This window comes from Phocoena phocoena, chromosome 13 (genome assembly GCF_963924675.1).
Source record: "Phocoena phocoena chromosome 13, mPhoPho1.1, whole genome shotgun sequence".
Taxonomy (NCBI): domain Eukaryota; kingdom Metazoa; phylum Chordata; class Mammalia; order Artiodactyla; family Phocoenidae; genus Phocoena; species Phocoena phocoena.
In genome coordinates, this window is record NC_089231.1 from 74,845,101 (window position 1) to 74,865,519 (window position 20,419).

Below are 20,419 nucleotides of genomic sequence, written 5' to 3' on the forward strand. Positions count from 1 at the left end.
CCCATATGCTTTACTCTCCACACACCAGCCAATGATTTATTTACAAATGTAAATAAAACCATCTCCTTCCCTGTTTGAAACCCTGCAGCAGCTTCCCAACACACTTATAATAAAATCCAGTCTACTGGTAAGGTCCACAGGGTCCAACATCCACTGACCTCCCCAGCTGGTCTGCCTCTGCTCCCCTTTTCTCACCACACTTTCAGCCGCACTGCCTTCTGTCGCCCCTCCAAAATGCCTGTACGCTAGGCCTGTACTTGCTGATCCCTCTTCCTGGACTGGACTAGTTCTGGTTTGCCCGAGACTGTCCTGGTTTTAGCACTGAAAGTCCCATGTCCCAAGAAATCTCTCAGGCCCAGGCCAACGGGGATGGTTGGTTGCCCTCTCTGGCAGGATGGATGGCTGCTTCTCATCATTCTCGTTTCAGTTCAAATGTCCTTCCTCAGAATGGCCCTATCTGCCAGGCAAACTGGAGCGGCTCCCCAACTCCATGCCCCCTCACTCTCTATCCCATTATCCTGCTTTATTTTCTCCCCAGCATTTATCACTTACTGAAATTATTTTGTTCTTGTTGTTTCCTTTCTTACTCATTCCCCACACTCTAATGTAAGCACCTTGAAAACAAAGGCTTATTACCCTGCTACCCAGACAAGGCACTGGATTAACACACGAAGGATGAATGAAGGGCATCTCAGTCAGCCAGATCATAATTTAAAGGAAATAATAAACCCATCAGGTGAAGGGGGAGATGGACCTCTATGAACACATGAACACTCTATGACATAAATCACAGCAAGATCCTTTTCGACCCACCTCCTAGAGAAATGGAAATAAAAACAAAAATAAACAAATGGGACCTAATGAAACTTCAAAGCTTTTGCACAGCAAAGGAAACCATAAACAAGACCAAAAGACAACCCTCAGAATGGGAGAAAATATTTGCAAATGAAGCAACTGACAAAGGATTAATCTCCAAAATTTATAAGCAGCTCATGCAGCTCAATAACAAAAAAACAAACAACCCAATCCAAAAATGGGCAGAAGACCTAAATAGACATTTCTCCAAAGAAGATATACAGACTGCCAACAAACACATGAAAGAATGCTCAACATCATTAATCATTAGAGAAATGCAAATCAAAACTACAATGAGATATCATCTCACACCAGTCAGAATGGCCATCATCAAAAACTCTAGAAGCAATAAATGCTGGAGACGGTGTGGAGAAAAGGGAACCCTCTTGCACTGCTGGTGGGAATGTGAATTGGTACAGCCACTATGGAGAACAGTATGGAGGTTCCTTAAAAATCTACAAATAGAACTACCATATGACCCAGCAATCCCACTACTGGGCATATACCCTGAGAAAACCATAATTCAAAAAGGGTCATGTACCAAAATGTCCATTGCAGCTCTATTTACAATAGCCCGGAGATGGAAGCAACCTAAGTGTCCAGTGACAGATGAATGGATAAAGAAGATGTGGCACATATATACAATGGAATATTACTCAGCCATAAAAAGAAATGAAATTGAGCTATTTGTAATGAGGTGGATAGACCTAGAGTCTGTCATACAGAGTGAAGTAAGTCAGAAAGAGAAAGACAAATACCATATGCTAACACATATGTACGGAATTTAAGAAAAAAAAATGTCATGAAGATCCTAGGCGTAAGACAGGAATAAAGACACAGACCTACTAGAGAATGGACTTGAGGATATGGGGAGGGGGAAGGGTAAGCTGTGACAAAGCGAGAGAGAGGCATGGACATATATACACTACCAAACATAAGGTAGATAGCTAGTGGGAAGCAGCCGCATAGCACAGGGAGATCAGCTCGGTGCTTTGTGACCGCCTGGAGGGGCGGGATAGGGAGGGTGGGAGGGAGGGAGACTCAAGAGGGAAGAGATATGGGACCATATGTATATGTATAACTGATTCACTTTGTTATAAAGCAGAAACTAACACACCATTGTAAAAAAATTATACTCCAATAAAGACGTAAAAGAAATAATAATAATAATTTAAGGTTTAAAAAGTAAAGTTAAAAATACTTCCATGTCCCCACAGTCTACTCCACTACCTCCCCGCTGATTTCTCTCCTTTTTTCATTGCAAACGTCTGGAGAGAATTATCTATTCTTCACCACCATCTTTTCCACCTCACTTCTCAGCCAGCTCCATCTGGCTTCCACCCCTTACCCTCCCCAACAGCTCTTGCTAAGGCTACCACCAATAGCCTCCATATTCTCCATTCAAAAGACCTCTTTCAGGCTCAATCTTGACTTCTGAACAGAATTCAATGCTGTTAATAACCAAGTTCTCCTTCTTATAAAAATTTATAAAACTTTATTAAAATTTAATTTTTTTAAAGTCTTTATTGAATTTGTTACAATATTGCTTCTGTTTTATGTTTTGGTTTTTTGGCCACGGAGGCATGTAGGATCTTAGCTCGCCGACCAGGGATCGAACCCACATCCCCTGCATTGGAAGCCGAAGTCTTAACCACTGGACTGCCAGGGAAGTCCCCAAAATTTAACTTTTTATAGCCCCTTTTTAAACTTTTAAAACACATAGAAAGATGAACGGTGGAAAGCAATGCCTTCCCCACTACGTTCCCTCCTCAGACGCAACTAACGTTTCCAGTTTCTTGTGATGCTTCCACTCATTCAACAAGTATCTAGTAATCACCTATCGTGTGCCAGGCACATTGTTCTAGGTGCTGGGGACACAGCAGTCAATAAAAGAGAACAAAATCCCTGCCCTAGAGCTGACATTCTAGGCAAGGGAGACAGTCAATAAATAAGCAAATAAACTGGCAGTAATAAGAGCCACAAAGAAAAAGCAAGGTAAAAGGGATAAGGAGGGACAGGATTATATTTTACATAAAATAATTTATAAAGAATTGTCAGAAAGGTCTTTCTGATAAGGTGATATTTGAGCAGAGACCTAAAATAAGTGAGAACAAGCCACCTGGTTACCTGTGCGATGACAGCCCAGCACAAAGGTCCAGAGGGGGGAGCACATTCAGTGTGTTTGTATGTCAGCAAGGAGACCAGGTGTGGCTAGAGTGGGGTGAGAGGGGGCCCAAATCACACAGTACCTTTACAGAGGTGAATGGGATTTGGGAGACACTCTGAAGGTAAAGCAGACAGCATAAGATGACTGGACATGGAATTTGGGAAGGAAAGAAAGAGGAATAGAGAGGGACACCAAGGTCTTTGGCCAGCACTGAAAGGACACAGATGCCATGAACTGAAATGCGAAAGCCTGCAGGAGAAGCAAGTCTGGAGAAAAATCATGAGTTTGGTAGAGGGCATGTTTAGCGTGAGGGAACTATCAGACTTCCAACCGGAAAAGTCTCATATTCTGTGCATATACAAACACCCACCCACATCAATACGCATCTAGAGCTTCAGGGACAGGTTTTGGCTGAGGAGCAAATTTGAGCATTATCTGTATAGAGATGTGTTTCAAGCTATAAGATAGGATGAGATCAACAAGGGAGTAAGAGCAGATAGAGAGAAAGGGTCCTGGAAATAGGTCCTGGTGCCCGTGACTGTTGAGAGGTAGGGAAGACAGGCTGGGCAGGAACAACCAGTGACAGGAGAAGTCCTATGGGTGTCCCAAAGTCCAAGTGAAAACCTTTTCAAGAATGGCGGAGGGGGTGAAGCCACGTTAAATACTGCTAAAAGGTCAAGTAAAAAGAAAACTGAGTTGCCCTTGAATTGACTATTGTGGAAGTCCCTGATGAACTCGGGAAGAGCTGTTTTGGTGGTGTGATGAGGATACAAAACTGATTGGAGCAGGCTCAAGAGAGAATGGGAGGAAAGAACACAGAACAGTAAAAATAAACTCTTTTAAGCATATTGCTGTAAATGGGAGCCAAAGAATAGGGGAGTGGAGGTGGGTGTGGATCAAGGGAGTTGGTTTTGATTTTTCAAGGCTGGATATCCTCTCATGTATTTGTACGCTGTGCTGAGTGATCCACTGAGAGAGGAGAGCTGTTATCATAGGAGAAGGACAATTCCAGAGAGAATCCGCGCCTCCCCGCCAGCCACAACTTTTATCATACAGCAGGTAGTGATTACACACAGTGCTCTGAACCTAGCTTTTTGTACTAAACAATATAACTTGGAAATTAATCTGCTTCAATCGATGCAGATCTGCCCCATGCTTTTTAATGGCTACACAGTGCTCCCTTCTGTGAAAGTACCATAGGCAGAAAGCCAGATAGATATCTATGTTTACCTTCCCAAGTCAGCATTTTATTTTATGTTTTAAATATATTTTTTGATGTGGGCCATTTTTTTAAAGTCTTTACGGAATTTGTTATAACATTGCTTCTGTTTTATGTTTTTGGTTTTGTGGCCGCAAGGCATGTGGGATCTTAGCTCCCTGACCAGGGATTGAACCCGCACCCCCTGCACTGAAAGGCTAAGTCTTAACCACTGGACCACCAAGTCCCCCAAGTCAGCATTTTAGAAGCTGCTCAACTAGTGGCCGGTGACGCTTAAGAATTTTTTATCTTATGATGAAAATTTTCAAAAATGCAAAAATAGTGAATAGTATAGTGAACCTCCATATATCCATCATCCAGATTCAACTATTAACCAGATACGGCCAAATCTGTTTAACCCACCCATCTATTTTTGCTCAAGCATTTTAAAGCATATCCCAGACTTGGGACTGACATATACACACTACTATATATAAAATAGATAATAAGGACCTACTGTATAGCACAGGGAACTCTACTCAATACTCTGTAATGGCCTATATGGGAAAAGAATCTAAAAAAGAGTGGATATATTTATATGTATAACTGATTCACTTTGCTGAAACTAACACAACACTGTAAATCTACTATACTCCAGTAAAAATTTTTAAAAATAAATAAAGCATGTCCTAGACATCATGTAATTCCACTTCTGAATACTTCACTACACATCTCTAAAAATATGGACATTTTCTTATATAATCACAATGCCATCATCATACTTTAAAAAGAAGAATAGGGCTTCCCTGGTGGTGCAGTGGTTGAGAGTCCGCCTGCCGATGCAGGGGACACGGGTTCGTGCAGGAAGGGACACTACTACTACCTAGAGCTGAGGAACAAGTAATAAAAGGTTACAAAGATATTCTCCTCCAAAGAGGAATTAAAATGAATGAAATAAATACATTAGGAAAAAGGAGGAAAGAAAGGGGATGAACTGAGCCAAATGCTCATCTATCACAGCAAAAACACACACACACACACACACACACACACACACACACACACCATATATAGGGTTAGTAAACCAAGAAACAGCAATATAAGCCTTTTACTTAGAAATATGAAAGCAGCCACCAGAAGAAGGAAAAGCTGACACCATTAAAGTAACTGTCTATAAGGAACATGCTAGGGATGGGGCAAGAGACTCTCACTTTTCATTATGAGCCTAGATGTGCTACCTCAAGTTTTAATCCATGTACATGTTTTTCTTTGATATAGATATTTTTTAATTTAACAAAAGCATATAAGGGAAAGGGGAATTCTTTGATGTTTTCCCATTATTCTTAGGACAAAGACCTAAATCTTTTAACTAGCTCGTTAGGTCTGTTTAAAAACAACTTTTTAAAAAAGGCATTTCTAACAATTTAATTATGAACGCATCTTCTAGTAGTACAATCTCTAGCAGATCAATTCAAAGACTCACTCTGGCTAAGACATTTTATAAGAAAATATAATGATTTGAGAATACTGAGAAACTAGATAGAAAAAAAAAAAAAAGAAGAATGTACAGTTAAAGGTTACTAGACTGACAGTTAACTGGCAGGATGGATGACTTCTTTCCCAGAACAAGTTTTAACCCCATTAAAGTTTATCAGAAATTGCTTCAGTGTTTTTTTTTTTCCTTCAGGAATGCTAATTTCTTCCCAGAAGGAGGCTGTAAATTACATTATGTAAAAAGGTTTTGTCACAGACCTGGCTTGGGGCAATTTTTTCTTTACAAGTCTCTACAAATATTATCTAGACCAGTGCTGTCCAATAGACCTTTCTTTAATGATGGAAATGTTCTCTATCTTTGATGTTCAACATGGTAGCCACTAGCCTGCCACATGTGGCTACTGAGGACTTGAAACGTGGCTAATGCAACTGAGCAACTGAAGTTTTAATTGTATGTAATTCTGATTAATTTAAATAGCCACATGTGGCTACTAGCTATTATATTAGACAGTGCAGATCTGGACCATCATGGTTTCCAGTCTCTCCTTGCCCCAAGCTCTTCTCTCTGCACTCAACCACTCTGGCCCGCTGTCATTTCCAATAAAACACATGCTCGCTCCCTCTACAGAGTTTTTCCATTTGTGGTCTCCCTTTCCTACCATGTTCTTTCCTCCCTATTCCCCAACTTCTTCATCTGGTTAGCTACTACTTTTCCTTCACTACCTCAAATTATGTTGTCCACGTATCTGTTCACTTGTTTATGGTCAATGTTTTGTCTCTCCACCACCACTACAACTCAACCCACTCACCAGCCAAAATTCAAGCTCCATTTGAGCAAGGGTCCTGTCCCCCTTGCCCATCACTGTATTCCTACCACCTAGATACCACCATGCCTGGTTCTCAGTAGATACTTAGCCAATATCTAATGAATGAATGAATGACTGCCTTCTCACAATATCAACTGTCATCTCTCTTGGGGACTCCCAATATCCATCTGTAGACCCAATCTTGCTAGTGCAATTTAGTTCCAAATTTCCAAGAAGCTTATGAGCATTTCTACTTAAAAGCCCACTGTCTACACATTAACTATCCTTATCTCCACTCTGTTGCTGGATTAACCTTCAAAAACCTTGCCTTTATTTGTGTCATACAACTCCAAACAAAGAAATCTTCAAAGACATCCAAGAGAGAAGTCAATTTTGAGGCAAGAGTGAACACACTGTACAAGTACTCCAAGTTTCTTAGGTCCTTTGTAAACCAATTATAAAAAGAAAGCAAGTAAAAAATGTCTCTGCAAAGACATAAAATGAGAAAGTGAAACTTACCACAAGTTCAAAAATGTCCATGAAGACAGAATGTCCCTTAGGTGTTTTCTCATTCAGACTGGCAGGAGACCAGATCCAATAGAAGTAAGTACCATCTGAAGACAGGTGCACGGTGCTCATAGTGCTGCCCACAGGGAGGTGATTGGCTGGCATTGGCACCATCTGGCACACCTGGACATGAAAGGGAGGAAAACTTCATTAGTGTGACATGTAAATTCTGATTCTATCAGTTCATCATTAATGCCATTAAGTCCAAGAAGAGAATTCAATAGGCCTCCTGGTCAAAATAAAACTGACATTTACCTCTAAGAATAATATATGAAAATTATATGACAGAAATATGAGTTCATACAATGGGCCATGCAATAGATTAAAAGATTCCTGAGATTAATTCCCATTACATTTTAATAGGAAAAAGTATTACTAAACTCTTTGAATCTGCTATGCATGTGTGTTTTATCAAACATTTATTAAAAACAAAGTTTTTTAGGGGATATGGGGATATATGTATACATATAGCTGATTCACTTTGTTATACAGCAAAAACTAACACACCATTGTAAAGCAATTATACTCCAATAAAGATGTTAAAAAAAAGAAAAAACCAAAGTTTTAGAGAAACAGTACTTTCTGAAATTCCCTTAGTATATAAATTTAAGGCTTAAGTATATTTAAAGGACAGGAACTATATCTTATTCATCTTTATATTCCCAGCACCTAATTCAGAGTCTAACTCAGAAATTAATAATTATGGAAGGAAGGAAAAAAGCAAAGGTGAGAAAAAAAACAAAAGGGAAAGCAGAGAAGAGGGAGGAGTAAAGAGATGAAGGTACACACAGATCCTCACTTAGCACATGAGGGCTTACTGAAATTCACCACAACCAGCAGAAGGAAAAAGACAAACACCCATTCTCTGTATTAGACATGAAGCATGTGTTTCTAATACTAAACATCTTTCAGTTTCAGTGTAATGAATAAGTTCTGCATATTTTATATTAAATGTGCAGTTACATACTAATTTTTACTGCCAGAGAAAAGCACTTAAAATAAGAGAAAATGAGAATCAAGAGAACTGCTGACTAGGTTTAAAAAAAAAAAATCCAAGAATAGAAACAGAACTGAAAATCCCCAAATAAAAATAATTAGAGAAGGTCAGGTGCCTTTAGGAGACAGTAAGAATGACCTTCAGTTACTCCATCTCTTTGGGTGGGTCACTAGTTTTCCTAAGGTTACTTTAGACCCCTGAACTCATTTCATATGAACTTTTTTCCAGACTTGTTTTTGCTACCTCAAAAGTTAAAAAAGTCATTTAGTTGCTATAACCACACTTTGAAATCTGTAATGCCAAGACATCTAGAAAGTTGACAGCTACTGAATGGCTTAAGCTACCCACAAATTGTTCCAACGCACCTATCTAGTTAGTGAGAACACTGCTTTCTTGGGCAACAAAGTTTTTGCAAAAACACAGAGGATACTGACATTATGTCAAATGTAAACCACGTTCCAAGATTTAACATCTGTTTAAGTCCCCAGGCTATTTCAAATTGCCTGCTCAAATGAGAACAGGCAATGTTCTCATCTATCTGCATTACTGATAAGAAATGAAGTTAATTTGGCATCTATTTGTTATTTTATTCATCTAACAAGTTTTGAGGGCTTCCATTGTGGTGCAGTGGTTAAGAATCCGCCTGCCAGTGCAGGGGACACAGGTTCGAGCCCTGGTCCAGGAAGACCCCACATACCGCGGAGCAACTAAGCCCATGCGCCACAACTACTGAGCCTGCGCTCTAGAGCCCATGAGCCACAACTACCAAGCCCGCGTGCTGCAACTACTGAAGCCTGCGCATCTAGAGCCCGTGCTCCGTAACAAGAGAAGCCACTGCAATGAGAAGCCCGCGCTCCGCAAGGAAGAGTAGCTCCCCTTCGCCACAGCTAGAGAAAGCCCGTGTGCAGCAACAAAAACCCAACACAGTCAAAAATAAAATAAATAAAATTTTAAAACACAAACAAACAATTTTTGAGCACCTCCTATGTGCTCTGCAGATGCAAAGGTGAGCAAGACTGTTCTCCAGGAAAGGCACAGTTGAGTGACAGACAAGAAAAGATGTGTAACATCCCACTTAAGTCCTGGATGTGACTACTCTCAGGGCACTCACTCCACAGATAGTAACTCTAACCGTTCAGTTTGACTTTGGTTGAAAGAAAGTTGTAGCATAAAGAGCTCAAACTCTAGAGCAGATGGGTTCAAGTTCTCATGCTGCCATTATTGTGTGGCAAGATACTTAACCTCTCTAAGCTCACTCCTTCATTGAAGGACAAACACTTACTGAGTGCTTACAACGTGCCTAGCCTCAGGTGCCTTAACTGTAAGATGAAACTGCCGTAGTCACACCTCACAGATAAGGAGAGGAAGTGTATGTAAATTGCCAAACCCACAGCCTGGCTAAGAGAGACACTGTTATTATCAATTATCAATCAAATGTTGTGCTACATTCTAAGGACACAAAGATGAGTAAGACAGGGTCCTGACCTAAAGGTGTGTGTGTGGGGTCTTGGGGAGGAGTTCGACACAACAGCAGGCGACTGCAGTATAATATAGCAAGTGCCATAACAGAGCGCTTTAAGAGCACCAAGGATGAGCTCAATCCCAAGCGCACAATGATTTTATCTAAACTCATTTCAAAGCTCCCATTCCCACAGAAAGGCTGTTTAGAACAAATTGAATAGGGAGATAATGCCTTTCCAAAATAGATCTAGTTAAAAAAAAAAAAAGCTGGGATTTATACCATCTTTGACTCTCTCAAATTTTTTTAATCCTAAAATGGGAAAACTTAAGACATTAGAGAAAAAACAGAATGCCCAAACGATGACAGTTAAAAGGATGTCACTCTGGCAGGAAACTATATCAGCTGTGTTATTATTCCTTCTGATGATGTCACAAACTTCCCTTACTGTCGCCAAAATATAAAACACAAAGCCTTGGTGTTCTGTTTACCTGAAGGGTATTCTGGTCAATGACCTGGAAAAGAGAGTGAGGTTTATTGTCAAAAGATACAGGCCGGTGGAGAAGACTGCCACTGCCAAAAGCAATCCATCCTGGTTCCAGCTCCTCATTCCGGCAGTACACAAAACCTCTGTGGGGAAAAACGGTATACAGGCTAAGTCACCAGGTCATGTCTGAAACCCTGCAATGAGCTACAACAGACAAAACAACATTTCCCTCCTAATTTTTTTTCAATAACTAAGTATGCAAAACATCTGAAGGAGAATAAACATATTATATTAACTTTGAGACTCACAAACTATGGCAAATATTAATTTCCCACAACAAATTGGAGAGGAGAAAAAGTTGGGGAAACGGTCTAATTAAATATACATAAGGATCTCAAACTGTGGTTTCTTTTGGCAGCAATTCATAGATCTTATATCCCAACTGAAAAAAAAAAAATCACCACTGATCCAATGTCAAATCCAAGAACAAAAAGACTTAACTCGAAAAATACCCATTTATCAACATGGAGAAGTCATTAATATAAAAATTCTGATCACAGAGGAATTTCTGGCTAGAAGCTAGAAACAATGATTTTAGGGCTACCAAACTCTTTAGAGAGTCAAAACAAAGCTGAAATGCATTAACAGAACCAGAGAGAGAAAGTGACAGTAAGAGAAAACCAGTCATTCACACCTGTTTAGTCACTCATCAGTCTATGGGGAGTTAGCACGCACTCCCGGGTGTCTTCATCACAGATTTAGGTAATGAGGAAAACGTTCCAGCCAAATCATTCATCAAGTTCCATGCAACTGACCTGAGAGTACCATGTAATCCAGACCCCAATTTGCTTACTCCTCTTCCAACTGAGTTAGTAGTATACAGGTAAAGACCATCTGCCGTGACACAGCGTCCCAAGTCAGCATCTGAAATCGTTTTTTCACAAGTAAATTATATACATGCTTTTTCTAATGAAATTATAAACGTGCTTTTTCGAATGAAAAAGCCATTAGGAGGCTGAATGAAAGATAATCTCCCATTTCTTAAATAAGTGCTTCTTGGGAATTCCCTGGCAGTCCAGTGGGTTAGGACTCAGTGCTCTCACTGCCGGGCCCCAGGTTCGATCCCTGGTCGGGGAACTAAGATCCCTGCAAGCTGCACAGTACTGCCAGAAATAAAAATAATAAAATAAGTGCTTCAACGTGACTTCCAGGGAAGATGGCTTGAACACCTAAAACAAAACTCCAAAATGCATGTAGGATTAGAGACCAAGATCAGGGAAAGAGGTCAGAAAGTTATTAGCAGAAGAACCTGGTTCAGTCTCTGCCAAAGATTTTTTTTCTTTCCTTTTTTTTTTTGAATAGCAAAAATACATTCCTAACTCCAATCTGAAATGACTAAGTATACAATACTTTTGCTAAGGATTGTGTAATAAAAAAGGTGTGAGATTTAAGAGTTTGGGGCACTTATTAGTTGACCTTGGGCCTCTTTGAACTTCAGTTTCTTCATCTGTAAGATGAAGATAATATGTACCTCAAGAGTTACTGTGATGGTTAAATGAGACAACATAGGTAAACACCCACACTGCTCTCTGGTACAAAGCCAGGGCCCCATGAATGGCAAATGATTTTATGTTGATAGACTGATGATATACATTGAACTAAAATCTACTCCTTGTGGATTTTCCGTCTAGAGATCCTCATTTTAAATTTCTGGAGTGACACAGCACAAAAGCATAATATCACTTCTATTTAAAAAGAGCAAGTATGTTTACCCTTAGGGATATCTTCCCCAAGCTTAAAACAAACAGTATCTCTCTGAATGATAGTAAATGGTTTACTAACATATTCTAGAGAATTTACCTTAATAAAAGAGCTTACAAATAAAACTTTGTTTTTATTTTCAAAATCAATCCACTTACTATGTTTAAGTGGAGTTTCTCTACTATTTGCCGTATTATAAGAAATCCAGTGTAATAGCACTCAAATTAGTACTAAGTATGTGGTTATCTTAAAAATTCAGTCTACTAATCCAAGATAACTGAGACTTGTTCCTATTAGTTCTTCAAAAAACAGTTAAAAGTAGGTAATCATTTTCAAAATATTAATTTCATTCCTTAAATATTTTATTTTAACTTAAAACTTATAAATATACATTTATTCATCACTCTTTAGATTAAGGCCAAGGCCTTTTGAGTATGGATCTGACAAGGAGTGAGAGTCAAGGTGACAGAGTAAAACAAGATTGGCCGGAGTTGACACTTGTTGAAGCTGAGTGATGGGTATACAGGGTTTACTGTAGTATGCTTTCAACATCTGGGTATGTTGAATGTTTCCACATATTAAAAATTAAATAAGACTACTTTTTAAATTTTTATAAGAAAAACATTCTCTAGCCAGGAGCAAAACCAAAGGTACAAGAGAGTGAAAAGCATACAGATCAGCTTAATACCATCATCCTCAGTAAGAAATTACTCCAAAGGAGATACTAAAAGGAGTAAAAGGAGAGAGTAAAGAAAAGAGTTTTGGTTTTGTATGAATTTATAAATTTCCACCTATAATGTTTAAGAACTTCTTGGGCATTGGAGGCTTTTTGCTTCTCCTATTGACTCTAGTTGAGTCAGTGAAGATAGTAACTCACATCCAGGAGTCTTGCCTCTGTTCCTCTCACCACTTTCACATGACTGTCTGGAAGAAACAGTGGACCGTGAAAAGGCACAGGCACTGGATGAGAGGTGTGGGGATGGCCCACTGCTTAGACTGAACCCCATTCCCTTACAGTTACCTAGGAAAGCTGTCCCCATCAAAAGTGTGAGAAGGGGTGGGCAGAATAGACTCTGAATCCCGCTCTAATTTCTTAGAGAATACCAATTTCTTAGAGATTGGCTTTGTTGACTCATTCTAAAGCATTCCATTTTTTAAAAAAATAAATTTATTTATTTATTTAAATTTTTTTGGCTGTGTTGGGTCTTCGTTGCTGCACACAGGCTTTCTCTAGTTGCGGTGAGCGGGGGCTACTCTTCATTGTGGTGCGTGGGCTTCTCATTGCGGTGGCTTCTCTTGTTGCGGAGCACGGGCTCTAGGCGCACGGGCTTCAGTAGTTGGTGGCACACGGGCTTAGTTGCTCCGCGGCATGTGGGATCTTCCCAGACCAGGGCTCGAACCCATGTCCCCTGCATTGGCAGGCGGATTCTTAACCACTGCACCGTCAGGGAAGCCCTAAAAGCCTTCCATTTCTAAATGTAAATAATTCCCTAGGGTTTTTTAAATTCCTATTTTATCACTTATGTAATATTTAATGATATAATCACAAGTACCAATTACAATAACAAACAGGTTTGGAAGCAAGGCAGACTCTTGGCAAGCTTGCAACTCCGTAGGTGGGAGCAGCAATGCACAGACTCTAAGAAGAGCCTACTGGCCTCATGGGTTTTGTGTGCCACGGCACCGGTCAGTACATCTACCAAGCGAATAGAGGCCTAATTCACCTGGTAAGTCAGTTAACTGCAGGTCATTTCAGAGACCTTCTGCCATTTTCACTGAGATCACAGAATAAACAGATATGTAATACCTGTAAAACTGTAAAAACATTTTAATCTAGTCTCCTTTATTTAAAGGGGATACTTAACAATTCATGCTCCTTTGAACAATCTCATTTTTTTTTTTTGCTTGTAGGACAGGAGGTTCACCAACACACACACAATAAGTTACTAAAAGAAACAGCATCAGGCAACAAGACCTGGTACTCTATTCGTGGACTTAAGGCTCCCATGCCCAAATTCAAATACCTAGGAATTTAAGTAATTCATGCCTCCTTGGCAGGAGTGTATGGATGATCCTTTTCCCTTGCGATAGTAAAACCTATCCATTTTCTTACCTCACCGAGTATCAGCTTTTATACTTTTACTGATAAAGCAGACAATGATTACCCTGTATAGGAACCTTGAGCTCTTAATTAAAAGGAATACAGAGTTATATCTAAATCGTTTTCCACAATTATCTAAAACCACTCTTTTCATATCTTCATTTCAATCACAGGACCAAAACCGTTGCATTACCTTTATTTTCAGAACTGGAGCCAGTGTTGCTATCTGGTGCAGGCAACATGTCTTCATACCCCCATGATACTATGTGTTTGCCACCAAGCAAACAGGAGGGGGATCCAGGTCCCCCTTCCAAAAGCAACAGCCTAAATAGGGGAGATAGAGAATCATAAAGACACTGAGACTATCCATTTCAGCAAGAAGATAAAAGTCTACTTAACATCTCAAAGAGCAGAAAACTAAAATAGTTCTACACAAATACTATACATCTGAAAAGACATTAACAATATGTATATTTTTAAATTAGAAAATTATGAAGTAGTGCTTATGGAAATGTTATAATAAAATTGTAGCTGTGTGTAAAATGTATATATTTTACATGTATACATATCTGAGAGAGAGATAGAGAGAAGGGGTGGGATGGAGAGAAAGGGGTATGAACTAGGAAACACATATAACACATACAACATTAGGAGTGGTTATCTTTGAGTAGTGAGATTATGACTTTCACTTTTTTCTTTATACCTTAACATCTTATTATCTTGAAACCTACAATAAGAATTCATGACAAGCTATTGCATTTTTTTACCACAAAAATTAAAAAATGAAAAATAACATGCTCTAGGAACACCTTCCAAGAAGGAAAGAAACAAAATTCTTACTTAAGATGAAAATAACATACTTATTTAAAAATGAGTCATTAATTGATTAAAAAAAAAGAGTTTAGCAATTTACTTATTAAAAGAGCTTTTATGCACAAGGCTCCCTTGTGTAGAAGGAGGGTGAGGATCCAAAGTGACAACTTACCTATACAGCACATCAGCTACAGGCAGGGACCCTAGATCTGTCTGCTTCTGTAATAGATGGACTGTATGAACAAAAGTTTTCAATGATCCCCTAAAAATAAAAGGAAGGAACAGAAAATCATCACAACTGAAATGTCAAATAAGGTTGTTAATGTCAATTTTATTAACCACATGGAGAGCTTCCAAATTGAGTCTGCTTCTGCCAATCAGTAGATGTGTTGTACAAAATGTCAAAATAGACGTGATTCTTACCATGCCAGTTATGATATTCTTCTTGTATTTGCAAAGGTAAATAATGTTCCCCTAACATAAAAGTTCAAAGCATAAAGCTCAAGCACAAAGAATGTGTGGCTATTATGCCTGATACTGTTTCATCATCAAGTTGATCTCTAGCTGAAGGAGATACTTCATAGGAAAAGGTTATATTTTAAAGTGTAGCAGTATTTCTAGGCTTAATTTCTTAATCTCTTTGTTAAGTTCATCCATTTTACATAAACATCTCACACATTAAATGTGACTGAAGAGGAAAACATTCAAATAATTAATACTTTGTGCTGAGAGGTGTTCCTTCTGCTTCCCCCTGCTGTGCAGTATGTGACTGTAATGCTTGCAGAGCTCACTAAGACCCAATTTCCTTTTGGTTCCCAAAGCTTGAGGCTCTGGGAAGTCTATACTTTGGTCAGCAGGATCTAAAAGGTGATTTTAAGATGCACAAGACTTACCTGGCCAGATCCCAAGTATAAATCACCACAAGAACATTTCCTGAGCTAAATGATCGCCAGTATCAGATGGGCTGACTTCAGATTGCTACCTTATTCTCTTAGCCAAGTCTTTAATTGCTAGGTATCATGTGCCTAAACCCCAAAAAGAAATGGAATACCTAACACAGGACCAAGAAGGCCTAGAGTCCTCCTCTTTTTTTTTTTTTTAAATTTTATTTATTTTTTATTTTTGGCTGCGTTGGGTCTTTGTTGCTGCACGTGGGCTTTTCTCTGGTTGCAGCAAGTGGGGCTACTCTTGGTTGTGGTGTGCAGGCTTCTCACTGTGGTGGGTTCTCTTGTTGGGAGCACGGGCTCTAGGCGCACGGGCTTCAGTAGTTGTGGCACATGGGCTTAGTTGTTCCGCAGCATGTAGGATATTCCCGGACCAGGGCCCGAACCCGTGTCTCCTGCATTGGCAGGCGAATTCTTAACCACTGTGCCACCAGGGAAGCCCGAGTCCTCCTCTTAATTGCCCCTTTCACTATCTCTGGTATTCAAAGAATCAAAACCAAAGAACCATATAAGGCAGGGAGGCAGCAGACACAGTATAAAAGCACAAGTTGGGAGTCAGGACCCACAGGCTCTGAAACCCGGCTCTGCCACTCACCAGCGGCACCATCTCAGTCCTGTTACCAAGTTCCTATGGCTTTTTACTTCTTCATCTGTCCAATAAGGATACCTCCCTGGGGTACAACGAGGTTAAAAGAAAGGGGCAAAGGCACAATGGAACATTTAAAACATTAAACCAACTATAAGATATTATTAGCTGCCAGATTCAAATTTTAAGAGTAAAATTTAGGGACTTCCCTGGTGGTCCAGTGGGTAAGACCCCATGCTCCCAATGCAGGGGGCCTGGCTTCAATCCCTAGTCAGGGAACTAGATCCCACATGCATGCTGCAACTATGTCTGCATGCTGCAACTAAAAAAGTCATTCATTCTGCAACTAAGACCTGGCACAGCCTAAATAAATAAATAAATAAATAAATAGTAAAATTGAAACTCCTTCCATGGCTCCTAAGCCCCTACACGGTCTGGACTCTCATCTCCTGCCCCTCTCCTTCTACCATTGCATTCCAGCCACCCTGCTCACTTTGCTGTCCTACCCCGAGCACAGAAAGAGGATCAGATTTATGCCACTTGCTGCTCCTCTTGCCTGGAACTCCCTGTCACTGGCTTTTTTGCATGGCTGGCTTTTTTTGCATGGCTGGCTGGCTCTCATCATCTAGGCCTCAGCTCAAACGTCTCCTATTCAGTAAGGCCTTCCCTGGTATCTCTAGCTAATGCTGGCCCCCACCTCCACTTAAGTCATTCTCTATTACTAAAATATCCTGATTTGTCTTGTTACAGTGAACATCCCTCTCAGAAATTACCTTATATATGCATTTGTTGCTAGTTGTCTGACTCTCTCAGTCTCATGTAAACCTTGCAATTTTAGGAACCATTTACCTTGCTCACTGCTGTATCAGCACTGCCTAGTAGAGTCTCTTGCATGTGGTAAATGAGCAATAATGACTGACAAAATGAAATCCACTCAACTGTAAGATTAGAGACCATGAGTCACCATGAGTCATTATTTCCCTAAGACCTAGCAAGGTTTCTGGCACATCAGATATGTTCGATAAATGTTAGTTGGTTGAAATGAATGAACATCTTCAAAATATTTTTTTGGAAATGCTGTTCTGTCTTTGAGAGCATCAATCTCAAAAGTTCGATAATATGCTCCTAAATAACTTCATTAAAGGAGATGATCTAACACTGAAAAGTACGTGACTGAGGTAAATAAAGTCCAGAACAAGGTGATAATATTAGCAATAATGTAGGCACCATCTAAAACAAAAACAAAAATACACACCCAAGAAGAAGAAAATAAAAAACACTCATTTCAACATTTCTGCTGAACGGAATTTGGAATCTCAAGTACATGAAGCGATTTCAACAACTCTCTCTTGGTTCAGACTAAATTGGGGTACATAATAAAAATGAGTTTTATGATCCCATGTTCATTAAAAACATTTGAAACTAAAAAAAAAAAAAACAAAAAAAAAACATTTGAAACTAAAGAGTTGATAATTATTCCAAACATCCTAAATCTGTCTAAAGATAGGACTATCTAAAAGCAAAATTTCCCAAAGTAGGACTTTTGCATTAATAACAAATTCATTTAGGGCTCAAAACTGTCTTCTGCATATCCAAAAAAAAATAAATCAGTCCAATGTAAAACCTTTACAGGGAAACTTATTTCAGTACCACCCAATAATGTCTCCAGAATTAAGCTCATGTCAGGATTTCCATAATCAACCACAGTCTTCAAGGATCTAAAACTAGGCTATGACAGTTTGCTCAGGGCAAAGAAACTGACAATAAATGCTGGTGCCATTGTGCCTTAAAAATAGCTTCAGATTCAACCATTTGAAGGTCAACTTTGAAACCATAAAAATAGGGAAAGGAGTCTTATAGCTAGGAACTTCATAATCCTCCAAGAAGAACCTTTCCACATTCTCTTTGCTAACAAAAGGAATAACTCAATCAAATAAAAAATTATGAAGGGAGAGAGATTAGTGACACTAATCTAGACCGTGGTCCTAATTGGTCCCTAGACAATTAGGTTAGAAGAAAGCAAAGGTAGTGAAACTTTTTCTCACAAATATGTGAGAGTGATCATACAGTTTACTGGGCAGGAGAATGTAAGAAATCCTCTCCTGGAAAAGTAACTCCAAGCACATTTCCTATTGACAGTACATCAGTAACATCAACTTACAAATGAAGGACAGTACACTATTAAATCTTGCTACACACACAGAGATCTTTCAGTTAAATTGATGGAGCCAAGCGTCAAGGTCCAGAAATATAATTTGTGACCAAGTCTGTGTGACTGAGTCCAGGTGAGTAATAACCCATTCACTCACTGACATACTCCTTACAGACATGCAGGAAAAAAAATTAAAAGCTCTACATATTTTTTGACTGTCCTTCCAGGAGAAATACAGATACAACATCCTCTACTAACTACCTGATGTAAAACAGTAACCATCTAAGGGTGAGCAGACAATGGCAAGTGCTGATTCTCCATTTTAAACGGTTTAAGCTGTTATCATGGTATAACAGAAAGCAAAAACTTGAACTTGGGTTTCAACTCCAGCTCCTGGTACCAAGTTTTGGTGGAAGCATCTCATGCATTGTCAAGGCTGCAAAATTCAATACTGAAAACGAAGAAGGACTTCTGAATGTTGAGACTTCCAACAAATACGCTTGCCCTCTTATTCACTCACCCAACCCAGGAAGCAGCCATCACAAGGTCACCAGTTGGCACCTTTGATTTTCCTTACCTGGCACATGCCAAAGCCACCAGGGCAGCAGCAGCATTTTCTTTTTGCTTATGTGGGATGTGTCGGCCTGTGTCAGAAGTCTCCTCTAGCCAAGAGCACAGCAAAGTTTCGATTCCATTCAGACAGTCAGCAGGCTCCTTGGTCAAGCTCAAAGGCTGGCAGTCGCGAAGGCAGTTCAATAGCACCTCAGCAGTTATGTTACAGAGAGAGGGGTCTGTTCTACTCTGGGATTGAATAAGGGGGAAGACCAGCAGGAGCCCCATCCTTGACGTGAAGGGAGCTTGCTCGGGTTGCTGCAACAAGCCCTGGCGTTTGAGCAGGGCCAAAGTTTCTTCGTCACCTGAACTTTCCCTTTCATGCTGTTCTTCCAAGGCCAGCTGGCGCTGGGCATTCCACAGTCCTCGCAAGGCATTCAGGCGGTATTCCAGCAGACGGGCATACGCATTGCTCTGATTCCCACAAACAGAGCGCAAACGTTCTGCTAATTCCGTCGGATTCTTGGTCTCAAATGTTAAAATCTAAGGAAAGAACCAATAGAAAAGTTGGTATGTATTGCTTTCACCACTGCTCTCATCTATGGAAGCAAATCTATCCAATGGTATCTAAAAATGGTCCACATCAAAAAATCTTTTAATTGTGGCCAAAGCCAGGTTGCTGATAGAGATTTTTCTCCTTGGCACTTCTGCTAATGCTCCTATTAAAAGTGAGATTAGAACCCAAATCATGAAAATAATTAACTGTGGAGGTCAAAAGTTAATTTGAGTAGCTTATTTTAGAAAGTTGAGGTGTAAATATTTATTCAATGCTCAGGTTATAAATCTATGTCTCTAACTTCTATTACCAGGTAGGTTGTCAGTGAAAAGAGCACAAGTTTCATCTTCAAGATCTAATATACCAACTAATAAATGATTATTTATTATTCTTTGATTTTGAAGAACACTCCATTCTTACTACTGCTAATCCACTCTTTCAATTGGTGACATGGTATAGATTTATCCAGTTCACACTGATAATGGATCCACCCCTATTTTCTCACCAAGAACATACAAGTATCAGGAGACCTCCTTGAGATTTTCAGCAGCTGGAGAAATGATAAAACCATTAAATCCTCAATCAACTAGGAAAGGAAACAGCTATGAAGATAAAGAATCAAACTAAATTCATGATGCAAATAATTTACGCATATAAGTGTGACTAAGTTAAAATGAACAGACTGTTGTAACCAACAAATAAGAGGCCACTCTTGGAACAAGCACATTAAAACAGATTATCAGGCGCCAGAGGTGTCTGGTTCTCAGTAGACCAGAAAGTCAGGGTGGGGAGAGGCTTGGAATAAAAGCAAAGAAAATTCTGTCAAGTCATTGGCACTGAAATTTTAAAGGGTCATAGGTCACTTTATTTCTCTCATAAACCTCCAAAATATTTTTTTAATCTCAAATTTTGCCCTTAAAACTG

The 20,419-nt window shown here is 39.5% G+C and overlaps 1 protein-coding gene across 1 annotated transcript in view; it reads right to left on the minus strand.

Annotated features, from left to right (window-relative positions):
* Nucleotides 1-20,419, minus strand: part of HECTD4 (HECT domain E3 ubiquitin protein ligase 4) — a 187,886-nt gene that overhangs the window by 119,530 nt on the left and 47,937 nt on the right. Inside the window, exons 2-7 of the mRNA XM_065889553.1 lie at nt 18,965-19,482; nt 14,878-14,967; nt 14,086-14,216; nt 10,846-10,954; nt 10,035-10,173; nt 7,040-7,210 (exon numbers count right to left, since the gene is read on the minus strand). Of these exons, the coding sequence (XP_065745625.1) occupies nt 7,040-7,210; nt 10,035-10,173; nt 10,846-10,954; nt 14,086-14,216; nt 14,878-14,967; nt 18,965-19,482 (1,158 nt within the window). The remainder of the gene's footprint in view (nt 1-7,039; nt 7,211-10,034; nt 10,174-10,845; nt 10,955-14,085; nt 14,217-14,877; nt 14,968-18,964; nt 19,483-20,419) is intronic.